An 18381-nucleotide genomic window follows, 5' to 3' on the forward strand; every position below is an offset into this window, starting at 1 on the left:
GGAATGAGTTGAGGGGGAGGGTCAGAGAAAGGGAGTAGAAGAGGTAAAAGTAGAGGGATCTGAGGTGACATTGGGATGATCAGGAGGGAGAGATCGAGTTGAGCTCTGTTAGTAAGAAGAGGGGAGATTTGACCCATAAGAGAAAGTACCAACCACAGGTTCCCAAAATGGCCAGAGGGATAGGAGGAAAGCTCAGGATTTTATATGGGGAAAGATGGGCAGAGCCACCAGCACATTTATCCTGTCTTTTCCCTCAAGCAGAATGGTCTGTGCGGCCCCAGTAGGACCAGTGACTCCCAGAGGGGGCCGGGAGGCCCTCATTAAACAGCCAGAGCGATTTCTGGTCCTGGAAATTTCTGGTCTTGGTGCCCTCCTGGGCCAGCGCCGATAAATCTAGACTATGGGAAGGCAGAAAATTAGAATATCTCCGGTCTCAAAAACAGGGCAAGGGATGGAAAGGCTTTGGCTGGATGCTGAATCCTCAGAAAACACTAGATCATGACACAGATCACCAGTGGAGAAGGTTATAAACAGCAAGGAGCAAACGAGTCATTTTTCAGAGCATAATAAAAAAATAATAATGATAATAAAATAAATAAAGTCACTAAATAGAAGCTCATAGAGCTACAGTACATCTCACGCAGGAGCATCTCAGCTGGACGTGTGGTCCCCGTGAGTGCTGCGGAGAAGCAGGGACTGGACAGTGGTGCAGTTAAGTGGATTCAAAGCCAGTTGAACATTCTGGTTGGAGGCACAGAATACACAGCAGGATGCCAAACGGTAGCCAGCGCATGTGCGTGCATGATAACAGGCGCTCCGGGCGACTCCGTCCTGTGGTCCACGCACCACTTCTCAAGAAACACTGAGCTCAGGGCTGAGCCCCCCCCCGGGGGGGGGAGGTTTCTCTAAAACCTTCCCCCCCTCCGGGGGTTCCATCCCAGATCCTCCCTCTTGAACAAGAAAAGAAGACGTGCGAGTGTGTGCACGTGTGCATTTGTCTCCCACCCCCGCCCTCCCTAAAGTTAGTGTCCTGGGTGAAGACTCAGGAGGCTGCTTAGTGAACCTCCAGATGCCTGCCCACCCCCCCGGCCCACCATCACCCCGGTGGTGCGCATCAGATGAAACAAGGCAGATGACGTAGGCGAGATTTGAGATGATTTGTCCAGGCTGGAATGTTGGACGAAAACCAACTAGATGCAGTTTCACAGGGATAGACTGAAAGTTCTGCTTTTGCTTAAACAAAACAGAAACCAGCGCAGCACTACAGGAAGCAGGAGAGGCTGGGCTCGGTGGTAGTTCCCGCGAGGAACCCCACGGGTGTTGTAGAGCCACGGGGTCAGCCGTGCAGAGAGGGGGTGCCAGGGTTGGCCCCCAGTGCACGGAGCTGGATGGACACCAGGCTGTGGGTGCCTCATGGGGGGCCACGTGTAAGAGTGACAGTGACCGGTCGGAGAGGGGCTTGAACGTGGTGGACAGTGGTGACGTGGACCAGGGTCTGGAGGACATACGTCTGACCTGGATGGCAGGAGGGAAGGGGGACGGGGAGCCGCGTTCTGATGTCGGAAGGGCATCCCGCAGAATTGGAGGCTTCTTTCGGGCTGCCCCCTAGGACAGTCAGGAGCCAGGAGGTGGGCCTCGGCTCAGTGTAAGAAGGAACTTTCTCCCAGCTGGAAGCTTTCAGTACAGCAGGCCACCTCGTGGCTGCTGTGGGGAAGCCGAAGGAAAGGGTAGAGGATGGAAGTGGGGTCCCCCAGCTCCTGGAAGTTTCAGGAGAGACTTTGGTGGTCCTCGAGCCTCCCGATGACAGTCATCTGGGAGCTGGTGGAGGTACAGTTCCCAGACCTACTGCCGCAGAATCCCAAAGGCCAGGCCAGCAGCCCCCTCCCCTTCGGAGCTGCTGGACTGGGAGACGGTAGTAGTATTCCCCGCCTAAAGGAAATGTTCTGTAGAGCCTGCCAGGCCAGGAACCTGGCCATGAACCTTCACCCCTACCCTTCCCCCACCGGGGTCACCTTCCAGAACTCCCTCCTCTCCCAGACAGCCCAGGAAAGAGCTCCGTAGTCCGTAACCGACTTTCCATGGGTATTTATGGCAGCTTCGTTCATGATCACCCAAACTCGGAAGCAACCAAGCTGCCCTTCAGCAGGTGAATGGGTAAATAAACCGTGGTCCGTCCAGAAAAATGGAATATTCTTCAGTGCTAGAGAGAAATGAGGTATTTAGCTACGAAAAGGCCTTACATGCAGATCACTCAGTGAGCGACTCCAGTCTGAAAAGGCGCCAAACTATAGGATTCCAACCATATGACGTTCTGGGAAAGGCTCTGGGAAAGGCGAAATGTTGGAGGCAGTGAAAAGAACCCCGGGTTGTGGGGGAGGGAGGGGTGGAGCACAGATTTTTAGGGCCTCGAAACTACTCTGTAGGCTGCTCTAGTGGTGGAGACGTGCCTTACATTTGCTCAAACCCACAGAATGCACGAGCCCAAGAGTGATCCCCAGGGTGGACCGTGGACTCTGGGTGATAATGACGTGTCGGTGTAGGTGGATCAGTGTGGGGAATGTACCGGTGTGGTGGGGAGTGGCGGGAGTGGGGTGGCTGTTAGGGCAGCAGGGGGTATATGGGAAATCTCTGTACCTCTGCTTAACTTTGCTGTGAACCTAAAACTACTCTAGGAGCGCCTGGGGGATGGGGTGGGGGGCTCAGTCGGTTAAGCACCTGACTGTTGATCTCAGCTCAGGTCTGGATCTCAGGGTCATGAGTTCAAGTCCCACGTTGGGCTCCACGCTGATCATGGCTACTTATGATAAAATTGCTCTAAAAAATACTGGTTTTTTTGTTTGTTTTTTCATTTAACAACTTTCTCTGGGAGTCGCCTCTAACTTTGTTTGGGGTCTTGCCTGCAGTGCTGCGGTGGGTGTCGGTTTCTATGGAAATAGCGAAACCAACGACGGCGTGTACCAGCTCATCTACTCCTTGGACAACGCGAACCACACCTTCTCCGGGATAGACGCGCTGGTAAGGCTCATGGGCGGCAACGGGCCGGGCCGGGCCGGGCCGGGTGCAGCCCGTGAGGTCAGTGTGCTCAGAACAAGGGCCCCAGTCACATCCCAGCCGGCTTGGCTCTGGGGGGGGAGGGCGGGGTGGCCTCCCCTTGGGGCTGCAGTTGGTCCTGCTGGGAGTAAACAGGCCATTTCTGCTCTTCAAGCAGGGAGGGGTGGTGAGGACACGGGTGAGGACCAAAGGACAAAGGCTGACTGGGTCCTGCAGGGACATGGAGGGTGGCAGGGGGGTTAGGTGGCGGCCGTGGAATGCAGCCCTGTTGACCTCGGGAGGGCTGAGCACTTCCCCATTTGTCCAAGGGGAGCCTGAATGTGAAAATCCACCCCATGGTGTTTTGTGTTCACTTCAAGTGCTGCATATGGAGTATCATGGGGTCCAGAAGATGTCAAGGTGTGAGGCTCTTCAGAGCCAACTAAGGCACCCCGAGGGGTGGCGAGGTGAGGTGTCCTCCAGACTCCGGTTCCAACTGGGGTCTCAGGACGGAGGATTGTGTGGTCTGGCCAGAGGAAGTGCTGCCCTTTGAGGGCAGGAGCCACGCTGCTGGGCCTCTGGCCTGAGTGAGACACCAAGCAGGGTTACCGGGGTTTTCTCCAACACTGACCTTGGCCTCTTGGCCCCCCCAGATGCTTGTCACTTGCACCGTAAATGGCAGGTGTTTTGGGCTGTTTCCAGATTGACCCCGTGCCCCTAGAAAAGCCCCAATGGAAAAGGCAAAGGGCAGTTTTCAGGGAAGCCAGTCCCTGGACATCCACGCTGTTCCCCATCCCCTCTGGATCCCAACGGGGGGTGGGGAGGGTGTGACCTCAGCAAATGGCCAGTTTGTGTCATGGGGCAGCCTCAAGCACAAAGTCCAGCCCCAGCCAGAGCATTTGGACATTGCCCTGGTACTTGCTAGAAGAGGATTCGACCTCTTTGCCCCCTCCTTCTCCCTAAGCTCCTCTAAGGCCTTAATCCCTCAGCAGCCCTGGGAGTGGGTGGGGGCGCTTCTTAAAGAGACAGCCCTGCTGGTCCTCACACCCAGGAAGGCCGCTGAAGTGCGTCTGGCCTCAGAGAGAGCCCTTCTGGGGAGCGGAGGTTCCCATGCCAGATCGGGACACACCTGTCCTGTAGCACTTGTCCGTCACCCCTTGTGTCCACTGGTACCCATCGCTGGGAGACTGTGTCATCCAGACACTGGGCGGAGGCCACTCTATAGGGCGAGGATGGGGTGGCTGGGATGGGGCACTGAGGGTGGCCTCGAGGCCGAACCCGCCTCGGCAGCCCTAGAGGCATGGGGGCCTCACCCTCTGGGCCCCTTCACCCTGGTGGGGAAGGGGCTCTGGTGGTTACTGCCTCTAGGCCCTGCCACCCGCTCTCCCTCCACCCACCGACACCAGACCCCCTAGAGGGGGAACCCAGACCCAAAAGGAGAGTCCTCTGCCTGGGGAAGCCCCAGAGTCGTGACCTGCACTGGTTGACTTGTGACCACCATAAGGAAAGGCCCTTGTCTCCCCCAGGGACCGAGGAGAGAATCCCAGTGCCATCCTGATGGGAGAGTTTGGGTTCTTTGTGTCCTTATCCCATAAGATGAGAATGTACAGGGCGGCAGCTGGAACAAGCCCCCAGACTGGCCCATCTGCCCTGAGGGCTGAGTGCTCCAGGCCAGATGTGGACTTGCACAGCAAGCCGCACGTCTCCAAACTCCCCCATGTTCCCAAAGGGAAAGGTTCTGTGTTTCCCTGGACATCAGCCCCTCGTCTTCTCTGCGCCATTCCTGAAAGTCGATGACCAGAGTCCCAGGGTTTTGTGATGGTCCAGCCAGCTAGGAGCTGCCTCCGTCCTGACGATGATCACAGCCTGCCTCCTCTGGGTGGCCAGGCATTTGCTCCCAGTGGAACGGCAGGGCTCTGGGGCCTCACTGGGAGACTGGTTTGGGCCTCGAGGTGGACACACAACACTCCCGGTCCTGAGAGCTGCAAGGGAGGGAGCAGATTTTGGAGGGCTCCCCAGATTGGAGGGGTGAAGACCAAACAAACACGGGGGAACGATGCTCGATGACATAATGTCAGTGAAAGTGCCTGGTAATCTACAAAGCCCCCCGAGTGGGAGTGGCTGCGACAATGCGTGCTGTGCTGTGCCGTTATTATAATTACCGTAATTATGTATGTTCCTCTAATCACCCTGAAGGAGACAGGAGGCTTGGGTTGGTGGGGGCTGGGGAGGGCAGGACTTGGAGCACAGGTCAGAGCGAGGTGGACCAGGGTTCTCCTTCCTGGACCAGAAGCCCCACCTTGTGCTCTTGCACCCTGAGGGCCCCAGTGCGGGGTGGGGTGGGGGGTGGGCACTGCCCAAGGCTCAGGCAGGCCTAACAGGGTTCTGGATCAGCTGCACACTTTGATTTGGGGAGCTCAGAAATGGTCACTTGGGAGTGCCAGCTGGGACCTTTCTGTGGCCCAGTGCCCCCCATCCACCTCCCCTCCTCCAGTAAAGGGGGAGCCTGGGCTCCAGTGACTCACTCAGGGAACCAGGCGTTCCTCTCACCCCTCGGGGTCTTAGCTTAAAATAAGGGCCCCGTGAGCTTGGCTGACTCAGATTTGAGCCACATGTTCCAGTGGCCAGGGTGGCTCCTAGGGACTGTCGCGTTAGAGCCAGCAGTAAGCCTGTGGGCAGCCCTTGGGTGAGGAATCTGGGACAGGAGAGGTTGCATTCCTGGCGCAGGGTTGGAAGCTAGTGTGTTCTGGTTTAGCCCTTCTCTCTAGGGCCCTCCCCCAAATCTGCACAGGTTCCACCCCTCGTTCCCCCGGTGCAGCTGCCCTTCTAGAAAACCTCAGTTAGTGGAGAAACTTCCTCCTCTGCTGGAGGGTTTCCTTTTTTTGACAGAGAGAGGGGTGGGGGGTGGAGCAGAGAGGGAAGAGAGGGAATCTCTAGCAGGTTCCTTGCCCAGCAAAGATCTCACAACCCTGAGATCATGCCCAGAGACAAAACCAAGAGTCAGGCTTATCCCACTGAGCCATCCAGGTGCCCCTGCCCTGGGGGTTTTCAAACTGAAGCGTGCATCTGAATCCCCTGCAGTGCTTGATAAATGCAGATTGCAGATCCCTGGGCCCTCCCCAGAGTTTCTGATTCTGTAGGTCTGGGACAGGGCTGAGAATTTACATCTGGTCACCCTGCTGCTGCTGGTCCAGGGACCACACCTGGAGAACCACTCTTCCATCCTATGGAGACAAGAGATTTGACACCTGCTTGCTCACAGAGCTCTTCCCCAGGGAGGAGAACTCTGCCCCAACTCCAGGGCGGCCCTGTCTCTTGGGAGCTCTATGTAACCGTCTAAGGACCCAGGGTGGAGTGGGGACCAGGGAGCTATATGTAGGTCAATGTTGTGGTTTTATTTTTTTATTTTTTTGAAGATTTTATTTATTTATTCATGAGAGACCGAGAAAGAGAGGCAGAGACACAGGCAGAGGGAGAAGCAGGCTCCATGCAGGGAGCCCCATGTGGGACTCAATCCCGGGATCCCAGTGTTGTGGTTTTAATTTGTTTGTTTGTTTCCTCTGGGAGGACGACAAGAGGGGAAAAGAGGGCCTGGCAGATGTTTATTGGCTTCCGTTTTTTTCAAGGAGAGATTTAAGAATCTTTCAATCTGGGATCTCTGGGTGGCACAGCGGTTTGGCGCCTGCCTTTGGCCCAGGGCACGATCCTGGAGACCCGGGATCGAATCCCACGTCGGGCTCCCTGCATGGAGCCTGCTTCTCCCTCTGCCTGTGTTTCTGCCTCTCTCTCTCTCTCTGTGACTATCATAAATAAATAAAAATTTAAAAAAATTTAAAAAATTAAAAAAAGAATCTTTCAATCTTAAAATCTTTTTTTTTTTCTTATTTTTTTAATTTTTTTTTTCTTAAAATCTTTCAAGGAAAGATTTAAGAAGTTAAAACTGTAGAACTATGGAAGGAGGAAAAGTCGTCTTGCAGAAAAAGTTCCCAGACCACTTGTGGGCAGCCCTTTGCTCTAAAGTCCGTTATCTGCAATAATAGGAACATAAAAAATTCTGATCTCAGCATGTGGTACTAGCGCCTTTTGGATCAATGGCTCTAAAGCGCATTGACCTTACTGAGCTGAAAGGAGAGCTTATTGGGGCGATAGGGCATCTGCTTGTGTGTCTTTTCCTTCCACGTGAAGCCGTAAGCTCCCCAACCCGGAGCATCCCTGCTCTCTGGTATCTGTTAGTCCTTCACCAGCTCGGAAGAACCAGGGACAAGCCGGAAAATGGAACAAAGCTGCTGACATTGAAAAAACAAAACAGAACAGAACAAAGAGGCCCATTCTGTCTTCTGGAGCGGGGCGGGGCGTCACAGAGGAGCGCAGATGTGAAAGGCCACAAAGTGGCCCCCAAGCTCCCACCGCGCCAGCCGTGGGTCACCAGGAGCCGTGTCTCATCGGCTCGTTGCTGGGCTGCCGCTGGGACGCTCCCGCCCGTTCCCAGTGGCATCGCATCTTCCTTCCAGACCCGGGGGAGCGACCCAAGCCCACAGACGGGGACTGGCACACGCTCGGCCTTCCAGCCACGCGTGCTTGTGGGTTTGGCCTACAGAACCTCTGAGCTGCGGACTCAGCGCAGGCTTGGAGGGCCAAGCTTGGGGTTCCCAGGCTGCCTCCCTGGGTCTGGCGGGGACCCTTCGCCTGGGCTGTTTGGCAGCACCTTCCCAGTACCAGGCCGCGTACCTGGGCTCCTTGTTGGAAAGCCAAGGACAGGACTGCCATCGTCCTTCCCTCTGTGCCATTGGAAGGAAGTCACTTCCTTCCGGGAAGGCCCTCGCAGCCCCAGCCAAGGGAGGGAGCCTGTCCCTCCACCTGGCAAGACGGCCGGGCAGGGGTGGGGGGCTGCGTGAGCCCGCAGAACAGGCCCCCCTCTCCTCCTGCCACATGTCCAGGCTCTTCAGAGGCAGGATCGGTCCCCGCGTGTCATTTCAAAGTCCTATTGTTCTGCTTTCACGCAGGCTCCGGACGCCGGGAACTGTTGCTAGGCCCACAACAAACCCTTTCTCTTGGGAGGCATTTAGAAATCCCATAGTGGGAACAAAAGATCAGGTAGCGACAGAGGAGCTTTTCTGTTAAATGTCCTATCCTGCAATCTGAAAAAGAACTTAGAATCCAAGGTTACGTTTTAAGGGAATCGGCAAGGAAGCAAAATGGGTTCCCCTGCTTGTTTCCTCATCCCCAGATGAGCCGGGGTCTCGGTTAAGACCAGATGGGGCCTGCCCCGGATGCAGGGACGTCAGGACCTCGGTCCTGCTGCTGCTTGCAGGCCTCCTCCTCCTCCAGAATTAGGGTCAGGATGTGTACCCCCCTGGCTTCGGCCCCCAGGAGGCCAGATTCACAACCCTGGCCCTCCCCCAGGTGTCCGGAACCACCCAAAAGATGGAGGTGGACCTGGAGCAGCACCTGGCTCGGCTCAGTGAGATCTTCGCGGCGCGGGGTGATTATATCCAGACGCTGAAGTTCGTGCAGCAGATGGCCGGCAACATCATGGTCCAGCTCTCAGGGCTGCCCGTGTGGAGGGAGGTCACCACGGAGCTGACCGAGCTGGCCGACCAGACCGGCTACGTGGAGTACTACAGGTGAGAGGCCAGCGGGAGGGGCACCGGGGGCTCCAGCGGCCTCCCTCGTCCCAGCCTGCATCTGGGGGCCCAGGCAGGTTGGTGCTACTGCCAGAAGGCCTTCGTGAGCCGTTACTGAGGTCAGAGGAGTGTGCGTGCCGAGTAGTGGACAGCCTCCTTCTGCAGGCAGGCCCCAGAGACCCAGAAAGGGGTAAAGGAGCGGTGACGTGCCAAGATCGGGCCCTAGGGGCTGAAGCTGGCCTCCAGGGACTCCTCCGAGACCAGCATCCTCCGTGGCTGGTGCTGGGTGAGATGCCAGTGGTTTATAGGTTCCTCGCCTGCCAGGGTTTGTGGGGTAGGATTTCCCTGTGCCTACAGACCACAGGGGTGCAGGGGGCCAGGGGACGCTGGCCTCTCCGCCTGCATAGAGCTTCCCCGGTGACAACTTCTTAGCAAACCCAGAGGTGCCCCAGCTTCACTTCTGTAGAACCTAAGGGACGGGAGGCTGAGGGGCCCTACCATTGCCGTACTCAGATATGCAAACTCGGACCTTCGTAACCTTTGGAGTCCGTGTACGTCTCCCCTGCCTCCCCAGACACCATCCTGGGTGAAGGCGCTGGACACGGGTCCGCTGACTGGAGACCTGCTGCCTCCCTCCGTGTGCAGGATCCTGGGGATCTGGGGCGAGCCAAAGAAGGACGAGGCAGTCTTGGTTTTGGGTGGCTCCTGGCCCAAGGGGGCTCTACACTCGTGAAGTGCATGTCTGTGCGCCGCCAGGGCCCAGTGCCTTGCAGGGTGGGAGGCTCTGGGGAGGGATGGATAAATGAGTCCTGCAGAACAAGTATCAGCTCTTTGGATCTACCCCCGACCCCCTAAATGTCTTAGTTTCCTATCAAGCCATTAGCAAATGTCAGAGGCTTCACCGGCCCCGTTGCACGATTTACTCTGGTTTTCTGGATTCATTTCTCTTTTATGAGAAAACCCCACCCCAGGCTGACTAATAAGGTCACAGAGGAAACGCTTCTGGTTGGACACACACACACATACACACATGCCCCAAACCATGTCCAGGGCTCCTCCTCCCCAACCCTCCCCCCAGGATAAAGCCAGACCTTTGGCAAGGGAAGCCCATGAAGTCAGCCCCCAGCTCTGGCTGGCGCTCCCCGCTCCCCACTCCTCATCTCTGCAGCCCCTGCATCCCCAGGGTGTCACATCCAGCTTCTCACTAGGTTTTGTGGGGATTTTTTTGTTTTTCTTTCTCACATTCAAAACTGCCTTTCTCCCAAGCAACGGAAACTCCTGACTCGGGACTGGCCGTGACCCGTGACCTGAAACAGTGGCATCTGATTAGCCCTGTGACATGAAGGCCATTCGTTTTCCGAGCTTTGGGAACCTCACTTGTGGGGGAGGGGGTGCGGGGCAGGTGGAGAGTGGGTGTCCCCTTTGACCCTGCCTTTCTCTGCGAGTGGGCCTGCAACGAGGCCCTGTACATCCTAGGGCGTCGGACGTCGGACGCTGACAAAGATGAAATCGGTCAGAGTTTGCATGTCAAAGGGACTTATTTTTAAGATGATTTCATTAAAAATGAGAGGAAGGGTGGTGGCCGTGCATCTCAGCTGTTTCAGCGTGGGTCACCGAGGGGGTCCCCTCTGAGCCCCCGTCTGCAGCTCCCCCATTCAGGCCGAGGCAGACAAGGCCTGGTCTGAGGACACCAGCACCCGTGGCTCCTGAAAACAGATGGTGTCGTGTCCCCTCCTCCATCTGCTGTTTGCCGGCTCCTCTCCCCGGGCTGTCCTGGAACAGAAGCCTTATTCCTCGAGCTAGCCAGCCTTCTGGGCTCCCCTGAACAGACTCCCCATCTTTGCTTTCCAGATGGTTCTAGAGCAGAGCCCTCCAGCTAAGCTAGTATTTTTTATCACTTTGATTACAAAGACTAAGTATCAGAGGCAATAAAAAGCCAAGCCTCTCCGAGAGGCTCATAACGGGTGTGACCGAGGGGTGTGACCGAGGCGTCCTCGGAGGCCAGATCCAGGAGAGCTTTGGGAGTAAGGGCCTCGCGCAGCTCCTGCCGGAGCCAAGTTCTTGGTTAGAAACACATCTCGGATCACTGCTGGGCTCCTCTGGGAAAACACATCCGCCTCGCAGAGCTGTTTCCAGGAACTCCTTACAACACGAGGTGTGGATGCAGAGAAAACGCATTGAAACACGATCTCGAAGAGTGAGTTAGAGGCAGGCACTCCTAACCTGATTTCCTGCCCACGGGCGCAGCAGGGAGAGGGGTAATGAGAAACCTCTAGGCTTGAAATGTGAAACCAGGGATTTGAGAGGTGCCTGGTGGCTGCAAAATGGGATCCTGAGGTCCCTTCCTGCCCTGACTCTGATTCTAGGAAAACTGGCTCCGTGATGGCGGGAGGACCCTGCACATCCCCCCACACCCCCTGCTCCAGCCCTGGGAGCCCCTGCATGCAGCAGGCCTGCCCCTCTCTGGGCAAGGAGTCAGGGGTCTCGATTAGCACCCTTTCTTGGCACTCAGCCTCCACTCATAAAGGCCGGAAGAACCTGGCTTGGCTGCCAGGTGGCCTCAGCGTGCTCCCCTCCCTCTGGGAGCCTCGGACTTCCAGCTCCACCCTGCTCCCACCCACACTCCAGACTCCTCCCCTTCCCCCTGCTGTTAATGGAGCAGGAAACCATTACTGGAGAGGAGGGCTCCATGGGTTTATTTGGCAGTTGGATCCAGAGAAAAAATGAGGGTCCAAAGACTTCCCTCTTTGGGGACTTAGAGAGGTCCCTTCTGTTTGCCCCCCCTCCCGACCCTGCAGTGTGGGGCTGTAAGATGAGGCTGGTGCTCAGTTCTGAGGAACCCCTGGGGATCCTCTGCAGAAGAGAAAGGAGCTCCAGGGCTTTCCAGGGCTTTGCTTGGGCTCGGTTCAACGCCTTTGGATTTAGGCACTCTGGATTCCCCAGCCCGCGCTTTCGAGGACAGGAAAGCAGGGACTCGGAGCTCCCTCGACTGCGTGCCTTATCAACCCTTTGTACTTAGTGAGCAAGTAGCCTTCTACCCAGCAGTAAAGGTTTGGAAACTGAGTCCCAAGGGAGGGAGGCAGCTCGTCGGGGTCTGCCAGCGGGTGTGTGACTGCCTTTCCCTGTCCACGCAGCCCTGGGGGTGGGGGGCCCGAGGCGTGAGGGGTACCCCGGGATGCCCTGGCCTGAGCTCCCTGGTGGTCAGGGAAGGATCTCCCCCGCCACCCCTGCATCTGGGCACCCCTGGCGCTAAGCCCCATGCCTGACACAAATGTTGGTGAAAGGAATATACAGGCCCTAAGTGGTGAGTCCAGGCAGCTGGAGGGAAAGACGGGAGGCCTCGGGGAGGCCAGGCTGAGCCTTCGTCACAGAAGCAGGCGTCTTAGGGCCTTTCTGAGATCTGCGGGCATAAATGTCAGGCCTGATCTGACGCCGGTGAGAGTTCTCGAGGCAGCAGGAACCAGGCTCCAAAGAAGTGCCTGCTGGGAGGCTGCAGAGAGACCACATAGACCTGCCCTGTCCGGCGCGCGCGGCCACTACCACATGCGGCACTGGGATTTAAATTACTCAAAAGCAGCTAAGATTAGAAATTAAGTCTCTGTTGCACAAACCATATCTCCATTCTCCAGAGCCACACGTGGGCCGGGACAGAGGCAGTGGGCAGTGCAGCGATCTAGGACATGCCCGTCACTGCAGAGTTCTAGCTGACAGTACTGGTTTAGATCCTCGGTGTGACCCCTTTGTCCAGGCAGATTGGGGGGCGCAGCCTCATCTCCTCTGCTCGGCTGCTGGCTCAGGGCAGTTTGTCCTAACGAAGGGTTAAGCGGGCCTGGGGGCTGCTGTGCAGGCTTCCCCGCTGGGCACCAGGTGGGGTGACACCTCCCCCTGACTGTCTGCCCATCCACCCAGATGGCTTTCCTACCTCCTGCTCTTCATCCTGGACCTGGTCATCTGCCTCATTGCCTGCCTGGGACTGGCCAGGCGCTCCAGGTGTCTCTTGGCCTCGTGAGTATCCCCGCCTGCAGGGCCGGGGAGGCGGGCAAGCATGTGGGGTGATGGTGTCCCCATCATAGAGAGATGGGGGCCTGGCCAGGCTTGGAGGGTGGTGGGGGCAGCAGCCTGAAGCCACCATCTGACGCCTCCTTGGCCCCCAGCTGAGGGAGACGGCAGCCATTGACTTACCATCTGGTCACCAAGCAAGGACTGGGCTTGTCTCCATGTGTCCCCACCGTCCCCGAGGCCTGACCACCAAGCAGCTGAAGGAATGTGGCCCAAGCATTAGAGCCTTCAGGATCGCTAATCAACACCTCCCCATAGCTTGTGCCCTCGGGGCTGTTTCTCTCCGGCCTAGGAACCTATGCTCCAGGCACTGGGCTCTATGCCTCTTGCCCAGCAGGCTGCTATTAGGGGCCACTGCAAGAGTCTCAGGGGCCAGGGGAGGACAGGATGGAGTCTCGGAGGAAGGGCACTAGAGGTTGGTGGGGTGACAGCCCTCTGGCGTTCCCGCCTGCCAGCCTGTGCCTGGATCCCACTGGCTATGCCTCTCTCCTAGGATGCTGTGCTGTGGGGTGCTGGGCCTGTTCCTCAGCTGGACGTCTCTGGCCGCTGACAGCGCTGCAGCAGTGGTGAGTGGGGGTGGGGGTAGGGGGGTGGTCTGACCAGGACCGTCTCTCCAGTGGCAAGTTGTTGTGTCCTGTCCAGAGCCCCCAGGGCAGGGCCAGCTTCCAGTCTCTGTCCCTAACCTAGAATCTCGGAACTGATGGGGCTTGGATCACCCCCACCAGCCCCCTTGCCCTTCCTATGGGGACAGAGGCCCAGAGAAAGGAAGAGGCTTACCCAAGATCATGAGGTATTGGGGGCAAAGCCAAGCTAAGACGCCTGATCCCTGACTCCTTTCCCACCCCATTGGCCCATTCCCAGCCGCTGCTTGTAAGGCCAAGCTCGGATGGCCAGGTGACCTCTCTGGGTGTGAAGAACGAACCGGGTCTGATGGGGAGGGGCAGGGTCTAACCAGAGAAGCTTCAGACTCACGCTCTTTGGCCAGCTTCCCTGGGCACTGGGAATGTTGGAATGTGGCATTTAGCTTGCCTTCGTCCCGTCGCCTTGGGCTCACACACATGGCCTGAGACACAATGGTGTGTATTTCTGGATGTGGTGCCTGAGGGTGTTTTTTCAAAAAAAACACCCAAGCCGGGGAAAGCTTCCTATGTGGGTATGTTTGGTCTGCCCTGCACCAGACACTCAGGTTAAACTGTCCACGTGTCATTCATTCAGCTGACTCTCTGGCCCTGTGATGTTCAGTGGTGCCAGGTGCCCAAGGATCCAGGTGCCAGCAGGACACCTTGACATAGTCTGAGCCTGCAGGAGAGAGACATGTACACAGATCACTGTGACGTGTGTGAATGGATACCACAGAGGTGCATGCTGCGTGTGTGTGAGTGAGGGGGTGGCCAGGATTTACCAGGGGGTTTCAGGGAACCCCTGCCTGAGGGAGAACTAGACAGGCATGAGCCTACGTCCCAAGGGCTGGGGCCCCTCCAGATGCAGGGAAGGGCAGGAGGGGAGGCCCCAGGTCACATCAGAGCATCCTGTCGTGGTCAGGAGCTGCGCGGGTCCATAGTCCAGGGAGCAGCTGCTGGCTAGAGCAACAGGCACAGCTGCCTGGCCGACAGCCTCCCTTCTGGGGACAAGTGTGAGCACAGGGAAGCTTGCACAAGGCAAGCTTTCTGGGGGGGGCTCTCCTGCGCCTCGGGCAGCTCTGCCTTCTGGAAGAGGTGGAGGCTTCCAGCTTGCTGCCTTGAGCTGCCCGTTGGGAGACAGCTCCCGCCCAGCGGGGCCTTCTCCCTCTCCCCTGGCTCCAGTGTTCAGGGAGACCAGGGGCGATTTCATCTCCCAGCTGGGCGCCCCAGGGCTGCCAGCGCTGGCCTGGCGACGAAGGCCATTTCCCTAATTGTTGAGTCAGGCCTGTGTGAGAGTGTTGTGAGGGAGCTGAATGCGCCTTTGAGAGGGCCGCGGACCGTGCTGCATCCTAATGGGGAGCGGGGTGAGGACGAGCGGGGCGGGAGGCCGCCGGCACAGGCTGCTGTGGGAGCTTTTGTGTGGTCCCGCTGGCCCTGCCCTGGGAGGCCTGCTCTCTCCAGAGCTGTGGGGCCTGAGCACAGAGGAGCACAGCCGCTGAGCCCTCCCTCCCCATCCCTTCCCTGTCCCCTCCAGGAAGGAGCTGTGCCCCTGAGCATCTGCTCCCAATGGGAGCTTGGGGAGCTGAGCTCTGGGCTTTGGCCCCCCCAGCCGTGCTGTGCTGCCCACCCGCTTAACCACCCGACGTGGGGAGGGGCTGAGGGCTGAGAGGGGAGAAAGCACCAGGGAAGAAGGAAGGGGGCCATGGGGGCTGGGGGCAGGGGGGAGGGGTCATCCAGGCACACGGGGCACCCGAGCAGAACGTTCCCCGCAAATCCAGCCACTGAGGGGGAGGCCAGACCCACTTCACTGAGTCCCCCTAGGGAGGTAGGAGGGTGGCCTCTGGAACCTCCTGCCTGTTCCACATACCCTGCCCCCCGGCCGCCCGCTGCCCCAGTGGGGGCCCCCAGGAAAATCCTGATGCTCCCCAGACCTCAGTTTCCTCAAGTGTGAAATGGGGAGAAGGGTAGCTCTTGCCTTCAAGGATTGTTGATGGATGAGGTGGGTCAGTTAACCCCCGGGAGGCGTATGGGAGATGTTCAATAAGCAGGAACCTCGTTGGTTTGCTTGCCACACATCTAGGTCGTTATGTGAGGGGCGCAGGGGACCCCTGCAGACGGTCACCTCTGCTCTCTGGAGCCGGCTCAGCTGGGCTGGACACTGGGCTTCTCTGCCTGTGCTCAGTGCCCCTGCCTCTTCCCTGGTCCCCACTGTGAGTAGTGCACACAGGGGCCTTTCTCTACACTGACAGCAAAGTTGTATCCTCACTGAAGGGTCTGGAAGACAGACCTGCCTGAGTGGGGTGGGAGGCCACATCCCCAGGGGAGCCTCTCTGACAGGGGCCTCTTGTTGCTCTTTGGACCCCAAACTTTGGGGGCCGTGACCCAGGCCAGGCTGGCAGCCTCCCTTCCCCCACTCAGGTCTGACTCCCCACTCTTTGCCACTCCAGCCACAGGGGTAGGGGTGCATCCCCGGGCCTGCTGGTACAGTGGCTCTGATCTGTAGTGATAAGTCAATCTCATGGATATAGGTGAGTGATTTGCATGTGGAGCAATTCTCCCCGGGTCCTGAGCACATGGTTGGGTGTGAGCGCAGGTGTAGGTGTGTGCGTGCTTGTGCAGACGTGGCTCTGCGAGAGCTCTGGACCTAGAGCAGCACTTTATTCCCCAACCCACCCCCTACACACACACCCTTTCTAGACCATAAGTACCGTGATACAGCTTGCCCTGTATCTCATGCCTGGACCAGCACGTGGCACCTAGTAGGTGCTAAATGTGTATTTATCCGCTCAGCAGATGAGTGCGTGAAGCTCGAGCCTGGAAGCCTGAGGCAGCCGCTTCCGAAGGAGGATGGGGCACCCGCAGTGGAGGGCTGTGGGGAGGGGGGGTCCCCTGCTTGGGGAGCATGTGCTAGAGCAGGGCACATGTTCTAGGAACAGGTTGGAGGACCAGAGCTTCCCCTGGCTGCTCTGAAAGATGGGGGGGGGGGGACCCTTTACCTGGTGTCCCACTGCACCCCCAGGCCTGGCTCAGGGGATGGCATCCCTGCTGCCACCAATCCCAGGGCAGACTCCAGCTCCCTCATGGCCCTTAGCAGTCACCTCTCCAGGCCATGCTGTGGGGCCCAGGCCCTCCAGCTCGTCACTGTCAGAGCCTGGAGCCTACGTCCCCTAACCCCCAGCCCCCAGTCTTCCCAATCCCCCATCTTATCCTGAGCAGGACCCATACCCAAAGGCCCAGAGATGGATTCAATGCCAACATAACTCTTTAGGAAGAGAGTCTGGGGCAAGAAGGGGGGGATGCTTCATAAATCGACACCCTGAAAGCATGTGGAGCTTGATAACAACAAGACCAAAAACACAACCGAGATGAACGAGGCCCGTGGTGCAGTAACACCCCCACACGCGTTGTGCAATGTGCACGGGTCCCTGAGGTCTGTCCCAGAAGCATCGTTCGGACACAGAGTAAGGGCTAACACTGCAGAGTGCGAGCTCTCCGACACTCGCCTTCCTGGGTGTTTTACTTAGATTAATTCACAGGGAGGGTAGCATTTCTCTCTCCATGTTGTAAGTGAGGCTGAGCTAGGAAGGGGCAGGGCCAGGATTCAAGCCCAAGGAGGACGGAACGGGGATCCAAACCGTGGGGCCTGAAGGCGCCAGCTCCCCGCAGGGTGCTGGTGTCAGAACTTTCTTCCACCGCTCCCCATCTCTCCTTGGCTCAGGGCACCAGTGACTTCTGCTCAGCTCCCGACACCTTCATCCTGAACGTCACGGAGGGCCAGATCCGCACAGGTAACGAACCCTCGGAGCCTCTGCTGTCAGAGCCGCTCCGGGTACTTAGACCAGGTCCTAGGCCGGCCACACCGTTCAGCCCTGTGGTCCCCGCTCCGTCCCCCAACCCCCACACCTTAGGTCTGGGGGGGAAGAGGGGGAACCTCTGGGCCAATTGTTAGAAGCGCCTCCTTGGGGGGTTTGGGGACTGGCTTGGCCACTGAGGAGGGTGAGGGCCCGGTCGCTTGAGCGCTCCTGCCCGACACCGATACCTTTGCCTTGCAGAGGTGACCCGCTACTACCTATACTGCAGCCAGAGTGGAAGCAGCCCCTTCCAGCAGGTACGCCCGCCCAGCCTGGTCATCACCCTGCCCACAGCCTCCTCTGCACCCCAGGTCCCAGCACCGACCAGTGAGCTGGGGGGTGGCTGGGTGCCTTTTCCTTCGTGATGAGGCTGACGCTGCTAGTCTGGGGACCACACTTTGAGGACTGTGCTGCTGTCAACCTGAGGGATGAGGGGAAGGGCAGGAATCGGGCAGGGCTGCCGGGGAACAGCTTCTGGGAAGCGGAGCCTCACGGCGGGGCTGTGGTGTCTCCCGGCCAGGCACTGACCGTCTTCCAGCGCTCGCTCACCACCATGCAGATCCAGGTGGCCGGCCTGCTGCAGTTTGCTGTGCCCCTCTTCCCCACGGCAGAGGTAAGGCAGCTGCCTCCCACAGCATCTGTGCTGGAAGAGGGGGAGCCCCAGCTGGACCCTGACCACCCTCCCCACCCCTCCCGAGCTCCAGGGCTCTGCAGAGCCAGGCTGTGGAGAGCGCTCCCTGGCCTCTTTGCACACGCTGCTGCCTGGGGTTGTGTCCGCAAGCCCGCCCCCACCGCTCACTGTCTGCCTGTCTCGGCCTCTCTGCGTGTTTGCCTCCTCCTGCTTCAGAAAGACCTGCTCGGGATCCAGCTCCTGTTGAACTCATCGGAGTCCAGCCTTCACCAGCTGACAGCCATGCTGGATTGCCGAGGGTTACACAAGGTGCTTGGGTGGCCCTGGGTGGCAGGCGGGTGGGGGCACCCGGGCACGCCACATTTTCCCAGACAGAAGCCAGGAGATGCTAGGAGAGTGGTTGCCTGGGCTCCTTGCACAAGGCCCTGGCATGGCACAGAAGCCAAACAGTAGGAAGGCAGAAGAGGTGTCTGGCTTCTTGTTTCTCTGTAGTAGCTAAGATGAGGGGAGTCAGTGAAAGGTACCAAGGGATGGGGGTAGGATTCACTCTAGAACACTGGGGGACC

General features: G+C 58.2%; 1 protein-coding gene across 1 annotated transcript in view; it reads left to right on the forward strand.

The window, feature by feature from the left end:
• TTYH2 (tweety family member 2) overlaps positions 1-18381 on the forward strand; it is a 36706-nt gene that overhangs the window by 9534 nt on the left and 8791 nt on the right. The window contains exons 3-10 of the mRNA XM_041726261.1: positions 2904-3015; positions 8434-8654; positions 12564-12659; positions 13207-13279; positions 17052-17121; positions 17386-17441; positions 17705-17797; positions 18032-18124. Coding sequence (XP_041582195.1) covers positions 2904-3015; positions 8434-8654; positions 12564-12659; positions 13207-13279; positions 17052-17121; positions 17386-17441; positions 17705-17797; positions 18032-18124 — 814 coding nt within the window. The remainder of the gene's footprint in view (positions 1-2903; positions 3016-8433; positions 8655-12563; positions 12660-13206; positions 13280-17051; positions 17122-17385; positions 17442-17704; positions 17798-18031; positions 18125-18381) is intronic.

Source organism: Vulpes lagopus, chromosome 12 (genome assembly GCF_018345385.1).
Source record: "Vulpes lagopus strain Blue_001 chromosome 12, ASM1834538v1, whole genome shotgun sequence".
Lineage (NCBI taxonomy): Eukaryota > Metazoa > Chordata > Mammalia > Carnivora > Canidae > Vulpes > Vulpes lagopus.